This window comes from Seriola aureovittata, chromosome 7, assembly GCF_021018895.1.
Source record: "Seriola aureovittata isolate HTS-2021-v1 ecotype China chromosome 7, ASM2101889v1, whole genome shotgun sequence".
NCBI lineage: Eukaryota > Metazoa > Chordata > Actinopteri > Carangiformes > Carangidae > Seriola > Seriola aureovittata.
The window spans coordinates 5,870,269-5,881,154 of record NC_079370.1 but is presented as its reverse complement, the minus strand read 5'-3'; the positions used below and the strand labels follow the sequence as shown (position 1 = coordinate 5,881,154).

Below are 10,886 nucleotides of genomic sequence, written 5' to 3'. Positions count from 1 at the left end.
ATGAGCGGAAGTACGGCTCAGCTCCCTTCAAAATAAACGTCAGTAAGCGTGTCATTATGAACCACATTTGAAATTCGAAAAATTCATTGAAAAACTTTAGAAGAGTCAATAATGAGGGCAAATATATGACGTCATCATTATTTTAACAAACAAAGGCTTTTCCAATGAACCTTCATTTCAAAACCATTTTTTTAAGAAGCTTAGTTTGTTTTTAAGGTAAAGCAAAATAAAACTAGTTAAATCAATTTTATTTTACATATAATATTATTATTAACCACAATTAAACACCTTTAACTGCCAGACTCCAAGTGAGTCATGAGTCCAAAATAAACAGAACTCAAACTTTAAATTAAAATATGAATAAATTTGATGAATCTTTTAGTTTAGTCAAGTCAAAAATAATTTCATTAATACATCCCAAAATCACAAATTTGCTTATTTTTTTATTGTTTATTAAACGATCCAAAGTTTATGAAGTTAAACTTAGCTGCATCATAACTGCTCTAAATGCTTCATCATTTAAAATAGTCAGATGTATATATGATAAATATAACATTGAATTGTGACACAAGTACAAGTAAAAATTTCGAATGGAGGACTTTTATACTTCTGACACTGACTGCATTATTTAACACTAAAGTCAATGAATGTGTTGTACAGTGATTCACACAGCAGAGTTTCAGTTTCCTCTTCAGCTGTATTATATTGTATTTACCCTGTTTACACTGCAGTCAGTGTGTCAGGCGGATTTAACTGCAGTTGTGAAAATTGCCTCATAAAATGCATTTTATTTTGAAAGCAAGACGGATGCAGTATTTACACACCTCACAGGCTTGCCACAGGTATTTGAGTTGGTAAGAATGTCACACACATACACACACACACACACTCAGAGGCTGGTTCCTCAGTAGCTTTAACCCCTTCCTGTCTGCAGTGATCAGGTTTCTTTTCTCTTTACACACTCAGTGTCCAGTTTATTAGGAACACCAGCTAAAACGACATCAGTAAATCCTCCTTCACGAGGGTTGTGGTGTTCAGACTGTTTCACAGGTGCTGGTTCACCTGTGAGATCACTGTGCAGGCTGCAGTGTGTGCTGCTGTTGAACTGTGTTGTGTTGTATGGACAGGTGAACCTTTAAAGGCTGTAGCTAACACCTGTCTGTAGGTGTCAGAGGTGTTAATGGACCAGAGTCAAACTGTGAATGAAGCAAACTGACTGAACGTTTAGTGGCAGCTGGTGTTCACAGGAGTATAAAATAATTCAGTCATTTTAAATCTGCCTGGATGAACATGACAGAGTGACAGGTGAGTGAGGACAGGAACGGTTCACACACTCTCTGCAGTGATGACATCACACTGATGTCAACTGATCCAGCATCAGTTTGTTGTTTGAGGATCAGATGAAAACTGAATGAAGCGAGAGCTGCACGTGCTGCTGGATCAGCTGGTTACATAACTCCTCTGTACGTCTAATCTCATCCTGTGATCACACACACACACACACACACACACGCATTGATGTGATTAAACTGCTGCTGCAGCTACACTAGGTCCTGGACTCTGCGTGCTCCTCAGACCAGGTCCCAGTCCTCCTGCTCTTCTCTACATATTTTCCTGCTTTCTAAAACTCTTCAAACCATCTGGATAAAACATCTGGTTTTATCACGTTTCTGTTTCCAGCACCAGAAATGATGTTTTGCTGAGTTTATACGACGTGAACTAAGATTTAAAACTTCATCATCAGTTCTTCTTGTCTGTACTGACGTCCGGTTCTGGTATTTTATATGTGACGTAGAGAAACAGCACAGACGTGTCCCTTTAAACCAGATCAGAAACGTGTTCAACATCTTTATGTGTTTTCTGGATTCGGGTGTTAAACCTCCTTCAGGCTCACTGTGATCACCGACTGGATCCCTGTGACTCCAGAACCCCCCACAGGCCCGGCAGAGGCAACACCTTGTAAGTGCAAAGAGTCCAGAACCAGTCTGACCTGATGCCCAGACCCAGAGGGTCCTGGTCCAGCGTCTGTCCGGTCCGTGGTGAAACAGGAGCGATTAACAAAGTCCAATAACATGAGACAATGATGTGAAACGCCTCCTGGTGTTTGACCTGATCCTGAAAGTCTGAGTCAAACTGCTGTTAAAACTGCTCTGATGTCGCTTCATGTCGACCTCACATGACCTCACATGACCTCACATGACCTCACATGACCCTCAGTGAAGCAGCTGTTTCACCAGATGATTTTCAGTCTCTGAATCAGCCGCAGAATCAAACAGTTTTTTATTGAGAACAAAGATGAAGTCCGTCTGAACTTCGTCCTCTTCCTCTTCCTGTGCAGTGCGTCTCTGAGTCGGACTCTTCCTGTCAGTTATGACAACAAAGACGACGCCCACACCTGCACAGACACTGACGCACCTGCACACACACACAACAGAGACATGAACACAGGAAGTGCTGGTAATTTACAGGGTGAATCAACCCACGTGACGGTGAGATATTGTAACTGACGTCACGCAGTAAAAAAGTTGTGGGCTTCAGTCGAGTGATGATCTACGGTTGTGCAGTGCAAAAACTTTATTCCAAGTGATCTGTGCGTGAATGAAAGAGTGAGTATTTATCCGCTGCATTACTTGTGGTATTGTATTTCCTTGTGTTGACGCAGCTATAGATAACTTCTGTTAGCCACTGTGGAGGAGAAGTCGGAGCTTAGGTGCTCGTCATGTGATCACTATGCTAATGATAGCCGGGTTTACGCACGCTAGTGACAAACACTGAACTAGCGCCCAGTCTGATCATATTATCATTATCTCCACTACAGACTGACTGACTGACTGACTGACTGACTGACTGACTGTCTGACTGACTGTCTGACTGACTGTCTGACTGACTGACTGACTGACTGACTGACTGTCTGACTGACTGACTGTCTGACTGACTGTCTGACTGACGAATGTGAGACCTCAGTCTGAACACTTCCTGTGGGGGTGAAGAGCGACTCACCTCCCTCATGGCGTGTCCGAACCTCCTCTCTGTGGAGGAGAGTCGTCTGTGGACCTGCAGGTTGTAGAGGAACAGGACTCTCTTCTTCTCCCTCTGAGACACATGTTGATGTTTATTAGGATTCATGTTGATTCATTTGATTCCACATCAGATCACATCACCCCCCCACCAACCTGTTTCACTCATTATTATGTTTGATTACTTGAATTCTTTTTTTAGTTCTGAAATAAAAGAAATGAAGGAGTTAGAGCAGTGACATCAGCAGAAACAGGAAGCTGCAGGTGAAGTATGGATGATGTTTGTTTGATCATCAGTAATCATTTATAATCACCTGTAATAATATTGATAATGTGTGTGCATGAAAACAGAAACATGATCAGCTGAAACTAATGAGACTCTATCACCTCTCCCTCTCTCCCTCTCTCTCTCTCTCTGTCCCTGAGTGTCTCTCTACCACAGCTCAGCTCTGTTATAATGCTCTTACATTAATCTGTTCTTAGATCAGATTTACTGCAGCTCACTGGGTTTAAACACAGAGGTGTGTGAGCGTGAGTGTGTGTGTGTGAGTGTGAGTGCGAGTGTGAGTGTGTGTGTGTGTGTGTGTGTGTGATTGAGATTGAGCTGCTTGCCTCTCCATCAGTGCAGCAGAGGAAGTGACATCACAGTGTAACATATGTTAAACAAAGTTTCTACTGTGAACCAGTAGACACAGCTGATCCTGGAGCAGCCTGCGCCCTGACGTCACTCACTGACTCAGTTTAATCTTCTCTGCAGAAACTCCTTCAAAACTATCAATCTATCCATCAATCTATCCATCTATCTATATTATCTCATATTTCGGTGTAATGTTGTCACACCATCAGCAGACCTCTCTGCTGTCACTTTATTTATCACCTGTTAAATTAACTCTAATTAACAGAAAACCCAGATGTCATGACCTCTCGTGACCTCTGTGTCTCTGACCGTCACTTAGCAACACAGCACGAAACAGATGTTTTTATTTTGGATGAACTGTCCCTTTAAATCTCCTGAAGGAGCTCAGTGATGTGATGACTGAAAAATGAATTAGTGTGTGTGTGTGAGAGTGTGTGTGTGTGTGTGTGTTAATTTGTGTGTGTGTGTGTGTGTGTTTGTTAATGTGTGTGTGTGTGTGTGTGTGAGTGTGTGAGTGTGTGTGTTTGTTAATGTGTGTGTGTGTGTGTGTGAGTGTGTGTGTGTGAGTGTGTGTGTGTGTTTGTGTTAATGTGAGTGTGTGTGTGTGTGTTAATGTGTGTGTGTGTGTGTGTTAATGTGTGTGTGTGTGTGTGTGTTAATGTGTGTGTGTGTGTGTTAATGTGTGTGTGTGTGTGTTAATGTGTGTGTGTGTGTGTGTGTGTGTGTTAATGTGTGTTAATGTGTGTTAATGTGTGTGTGTGTGTGTGTTAATGTGTGTGTGTGTGTGTGTGTGTGTGTGTGTGTGTGTGTGTGTGTGTACCTGTGGGTGGTAGAAAGCAGCGATGACCCGGCGGAGGCGGTTGGTGTAAACCTGGAGGCAGCTGAACAGCGCCCCCAACAGGACACAACACACACAGCTCACATACACAGCTGCTGGGAGGGAGGAGGGGGGAGACACACAACCTGAGGGGGGAGAGAGAGAGAGAGAGAGGAGGGGCGTGTTAATGTAAACTGTCCTCTGCTGGATCAGTTTAAAATAAATTCATCATATTCAAACCTGATCAGTTTAATCAATATGAAAAAACACATTCATATGAATGTACGAAAATATATAAAATAAATAAATCAACTGATGAATTCTGAAATTATGGAATAAATAATTAAATTAAAGTCATAATTAAACCTAATGTCATTTTATTCTGTCATTAGAGATGTTTTTATTTAATAATAACACTTTCATGTATTTATTATGTATTTATGTATTTATTTGTTCATGTATTATATTCCGTTTTATTTCATTGGACAAAATGTGACGACTTCACTGTCATGAAAATCATCAGTAAGAATAAAAATAAAATGACTAATATTTTAAATGAAACAAAATCAGAAAATTATTTTATTTTTAAATGAAATAATCACAAAATATTTTTTTTATGAAATAAAAATAATTGAAAATAAAACACATTATAACAACATCAAGTAACATTTAACAGTAATGAGTTGGCTTCAATTACTTATTTAATTAATGTTAAATTTCTATATTTTACTTTATTTATTTATACAGTAATTTATTTTAATGAGGTTTGATTTTCAGTCTGATTAAATGAATAAATAAGGAAATATTTTCTTCTTTTATTAAATGTTTTGTCCTAAAATCACGTGCTGGTCCTTTAATAACTGATCACAGACGAGTACTGTGTGACCTTTGACCTTTGACCTACCCTGGTTGTCGGTCTGGATGTGGAGGCTGGACGAGCTGTTGAAGGCTGAAATCGTCTTCCTCAGGAGGCGGGCCATCATGGACGCCCCGCCCACTCTGATGTCCACCTTGTGACTCCCTGCAGAGAGGACTTCATTACCCACAAACCCTCAGTGGTGATGTCAGTTAAGCTCGAGTTGTGAATCTGAAATAGAATCAGTGGTGCGCTTGTCTTTTTTTTTCACAGCCATTTCTCCAAAAAATTGTGTCAGTGTCGAATTTTAATTAATGAATGAATTAATATTATCATGAATATATTGTTTTCATAGTGACAACAGAACAGCTGAAGACTGTAGAGAAACATCACACTCACACATCAACAGTCTGACGTGATTAACGTTTGTTTTCTAATTGTTACTAATGAGTGAAACTAACTTATATAATCTTCACATCACATATCAGTTACATGACATTTGTGTTGGGAATCTTAACATAAAAAAATTTACAAAATTATCAGTTTTTTTTATTTTTGTTATAAAATGTCCCAAACCCTTTGTTGACAAATAAACAGTCTGACATCATAAACTCTTTATATTTTCATATTTGCACCGTTACAGTCGTGCTGCTCACCTGCTCCTTCCTGAGGTCACAACTCACATCAGCTGAGTCGTCGCCTCACGTTTAATCAGGTTTGTTTTCTGAAGGTGTGTGTGTGTGTGTGTGTGTGTGTGTGTGTGTGTGTGTGTGCGTGCGTGCGTCCGTGCGTGTGTGTGTTTACTGGTCAGGTTGAACTGGGTGACGCTGTGTCTGTTGACGATGTCCAGGACGTGGAACACAGAGAAGTCGACAGTCAGGAGGACGACGCACAGCAGAGAGACCGCCAGCACCTGAAACACACCTGACATCTGACCACACACACACACACACACACACACACACACACACACACACACACACACACACACACACACAAACCAGGTCTGAGTTCTGTGCAGATGTCGGAGTAGTCGTGTGTGTTTATGATTGTGTGAGGAGACAGCAGCTGAGGGGAGAGAGAGAGATGGATTGTGGGTGATGTGGTTCAGACCTGACACCACGTGACTCTGTGTCACATTATCTCATGATCGTGTCTCAGGATGTTCTGAGAGCGGTGCAGCTTTAAACCTAATTGGATGATCAGAAATCACATGTGAACTCACAACTTCTTTAAACTCCTCAGGAAGAATTTTCGGGCTCCACGGGTCGATTAACTTCTTCCCCTCTGATTGCTTCAGCGGCAGCAGACACCGCTCCCCCTGAACACATCACATGGTCAAACTGTCAGTCAGCATGTAGCAGTGATGATGATGATGAAGGTGATGATGATGATGACGTTACCACTCTTCTCCTGTGAGCGTCGATCCGTCTGAAGTAGGAGGTGATGTAAACGTTGTCAAACCGAACGTCCCTCCTGTACTGACTGAGGTAACCAAACGCCCTGAGGAGGGGGGGGGGATCATGGATGAATTAATTACAGAGACAGAGAAAGAGACAGAGGACAGCTACAAAGAGACGGAGAAACGTACTGGGTGAAGATGCTGAGGAAGGTGAAGGACATCAGCAGCTGCAGGATGTCCAGCAGCTGCTCCATCGTTCTCTTCAGTTTCAGAAAGGATCCTCTGACTGACTGAGTGATCTCCTGATCCATCAGAGCTCCACCCAGCACCTCCTGCTGCTGCTGCTCCTGCAGGAGGTCACAGGTCACAGGTCAGTTTGACTGGACATTAACAGAGAGGGTGCTGATCAGATGATGGGTGTGGTTCTGACCTGGAGCACGAGCTCGGTGCTGAACTCTCTGGACAACAGGTCGACCGACAGGTTCAGTTTGTCAAACAGCTGACCGAAGTTTCCCTCCACAGGAATCTTCTCTCTGCACCATGGAGTCATCACTGACAAGAGAAGAAGAGGAGGAGGAGGAGGAAGAGGATTACACTTTGTCTTCAGTTTGAGGCCAAACTCAACAAAAATGACACGATGCCTGAAAGAAATACAACTGGGTCTGTAAAGTTTCATTGTCGCCTGAATGTCGGCCGATAGTTGGCTGACTACCGGCTGAATGTTGGCTGTCTGTCGGCTGAATGTTGGCTGTCTGTCGGCTGAATGTCGGCTCTGTGTATCAAAGCCCTTAAAGGACAGTTAGCTTCTTCATATCTAAATCTATGATGTTTCTATTGAACACCATCAAACCAGTTGATCCTCCCATCACTGTCACACACCTCCACCTGTTCTCTGACCACAGGAACAATAAATGAAATGCTTTGAGTCTGGTCATGTGTGACCTCTCACCTCTCATGACGTCACACAGGAAGTGGAACTTCATAGAGACACACAGGATGTGGTTGATGACGGGGACAGGTATCTCCTTCATACACTCCGCCCACCTGAGTCTGAACCAATCAGAGCAGCGCTGCACGCCCTCGTCCACCACACCTGGATGACACACACAAATCAACTCTAACCTGTTGAACTGAGTCCAGGACAAATGTTTTTAGACAGTTAGACGTTTGTTGTTCTTCAGACTTTGAGCTGCAGCTTCAAATAAAATAATAGAGACGACGTTAAAGTCTCAGATTTCACTTCAGCATCAAATGTAATAAATCTGACTCACTGTCGCACTGCATCATGGTCTTTGTAGTGAACTGCTCCTGTGTGCTGTTTCCCTGTTGAGGTCTGAATTTGTCGTATCCGTACTGAAGGACGACCTCGTCTCTGATGCTCTGAAACCTCCTGCTGACGTCCAGAGCCTCCGACTCAAACTCCGCTTTATCGTCCTGAACGGGATACACAAGCCCCGCCCCCTGATCATCAGACACTGATCTGAACCTTCTTTTTGATTACTGATACCGGTTGTTTTGGTGGTTTCATTCATTTGTCTTAAAAAGAGAAATGTTTTCTGATGACCTCTATGATGGTGTGATGTTCACAGGCTGTAAGATAGATAACAGATATGTACTTTGTTTTATTATGTAAAGCAGCTGTAATCAGATATAAGTGTTTATTAACGTGTTTGTTAATGACTAACTCCATCATCAGAGGAGGCTGCTGTAGAAACAAATGGATCAATATTAAATATATAGAACAAATACTGAACATGAACAAAGATTTAAACATCCTTATATCTGCTTATTAACTACACTGGAAGACAACCATTTATTACATGTTTATACCATTGATTATAGATGTTAAATAAGGGAACGTGAAGTCAAAGACATTCAGTCATTCAAGAGGAACTTTGAACTCTTTCTGTCGTGATGTTAAAATACTGTGAATCATTATTACAGGTTTTTATATCAAACATGATTTTAAAGTCTTTTTTTTTTCAGTTATTATTATGTTGTTGTTGTTGTTGTTATTATTAATATTATCATTATTTTTGCTTTAGTTATGGACAAATCACCAGGTAATTGTTAGTTTGTTTACAAATGTTTTTTGAAATGGTGGACACGTTAGCTGTTAGCAGTTAGCTGTGATGTCCCGGGGCGTGTCTCTGTCACCATGAGCTCCTTGGTGATGCGTAGAAACGGCGAGACGGCGTCCCTCCACAGTAACTTGCTGTGATGAACCTGCAGGTCCAGGTTACAGCTCAGAGACAGAGCGGCCGTCTCCATGTTCCGCTGGACGTTAGAGACCGGCCCTGCGATGACATCATCACACAGAGACAGGACGCATCACAACATTAACTACATTCATATTTCACATCCAGGCTTCAACAATGTTTATTATTAACTTTACTGTAACATGTTGCACAGTCACACCTGCATCTATCTATCTTTCTGCTTATCAATATCTATCCATCATGTCCTGATCTCTGTGCAGCAGCAGTGACACGTGATCCTTTCTGAATCAGCTGCTCTCACTTACCTTCACCAGCAGGTGTCACTAGTGAACTGAGATAAACGAAGCCTTATCCACCATCTTTATTTTGTCGTCCTTCACCTGATTCCCTCAGACTCACACCTGAGCGTCAACCACACCAACCTGATCTTTGACTAATATTCAGTAAGAGTTATTAACCTCTGTACTTGATATTTATCTGCTGAGAAACACGTGAGGGGCAGTGATGAACCAGAAAGAGGCTGACGTTAGTGATGAGGACGAACTGGGTTATTGAGTGTGTGTGTGTGTGTGTGTGTGTGTGTGTGTGTGTGTGTGAGTGTGTGTGTGTGTGTGTGTGTGTGTGTGTGTGTGTGTGTGTGTGTGTGTGTACCTCTGTAGAGCACTGACAGGATAAACAACATCAGGTACGCTCGGCCGCGGGAGCCGAGAATGCTGGGAAACATCAAGAGGACTGAACACCTGAAGGAGGAGGACAACGCCCCGCCTACTGCACACACACCTGGAACACATGCACACACACACACACACACACACACACACACACACTTGTCAGTCAGATGTTGTAAACGTGCTTGATGTAAAAATATGAAGTTTCCTCACAGACAAACAGACATCCTGCTGCCAGCTTCAGGTCAAAGGTCAGAGGGAGACTGTGAGCGACACCCAGGAACAGGACTGAAGGAACGAGAGGAACAGGGATGATATGAAGGAACATCAATGTATTTGACTTGATTGATTATCATGAATATCTTTCACTGGACATGATAACAAGTTGAGGAAAATCAATTAAATTAAAAAAAAAAAAAAAAAAAAAAAAAGACTGATTGGTGTGGTGTAGAATACATTTTAACATATACAATAAAATAGTAAGTATAAAACATTTGTAAAAATAGCAAATGTTATATAATAATAATATAAACCAAATTAAAATGCTTAAGAAAACACTTAAATAATATAAACCATTAAACATTATAGAATAATACTATTACAACTAATTAAAAATCAAAATTTCCTCATGAAAAACACAAAAAATGAAAGCATTGTTAATCATTTTACAATAAAAAATGATATAAAAAACAAAAAATAAAGATAAAACATTTCAGACTTTAAAATAAAACTAAATAAAAAAAACAATTATATAAACTGATAAAAAAAGAATCAAAAGTAAATAAATGTATTAAAATAAAACAAAATATTTAAATTAAATACTAAACAGTTTTAATGGAGAATGCTAACATTAGCCAGTTAAGTTATTTTCAAATCCACTTTTAGTCAGGTGAAAAGGTGTGATGTTACCTGTGCCGCTCACTACTCCAAACAGCGCTCTGAGGACCAGGTGAGCCACAACAAACTCTTCTGATTGGCTGAAGAGAAAGCGATGAACAGCTGGAGGCAGGTAGGTCAGACTGACCCTCTCCACAGCTGGAAGAGACACAAACAGCTGGTTAACGTGGCTGTTTTTTACCTAGCAACAGGTAAACGAGACGAAGCTGCTAGCTTAGTTAGCTTAGCAAAACATGACGTCGACAATAAGATGTTTATATGTCAGAACTTACTGCTGCGATGAGCCATGGTCTCGTGTCTGCTTCAACAGCCTTAAATCTCAGTCCAGTGTCACACGGTGAAGGTGAAGGTGATGGAGGTGAAGATGAAGATG

At 41.2% G+C, this 10,886-nt stretch overlaps 1 protein-coding gene across 1 annotated transcript; it reads right to left on the bottom strand.

Annotated features, from left to right (window-relative positions):
* Positions 1–509: 509 nt before the first annotated feature.
* Positions 510–10,858, bottom strand: dcst1 (DC-STAMP domain containing 1). Its single transcript, XM_056381698.1, has 16 exons — positions 10,786–10,858; positions 10,526–10,651; positions 9,830–9,904; positions 9,600–9,728; positions 8,887–9,026; positions 8,001–8,163; positions 7,679–7,822; positions 7,160–7,281; positions 6,919–7,076; positions 6,731–6,830; positions 6,553–6,648; positions 6,132–6,258; positions 5,376–5,492; positions 4,475–4,617; positions 3,001–3,093; positions 510–2,415 (listed from the first exon to the last, which is right to left on the bottom strand). Exons 1-16 carry the CDS (start codon positions 10,799–10,801, stop codon positions 2,365–2,367), a joined length of 1,800 nt encoding a protein of 599 aa, XP_056237673.1. The 5' UTR covers positions 10,802–10,858; the 3' UTR covers positions 510–2,364.
* Positions 10,859–10,886: the final 28 nt, after the last annotated feature.

Bases quoted from the DNA above. Each gene is read 5' to 3' on its own strand.
- dcst1 (XM_056381698.1), bottom strand. The intron at 4,618-5,375 runs GTAGGTCAAAGG...CTCCCCCCTCAG, and splicing joins CATCCAGACCGACAACCAGG to GTTGTGTGTCTCCCCCCTCC. The intron at 3,094-4,474 runs GTACACACACAC...CATGTGTCTCAG, and splicing joins CTGCTTTCTACCACCCACAG to AGGGAGAAGAAGAGAGTCCT.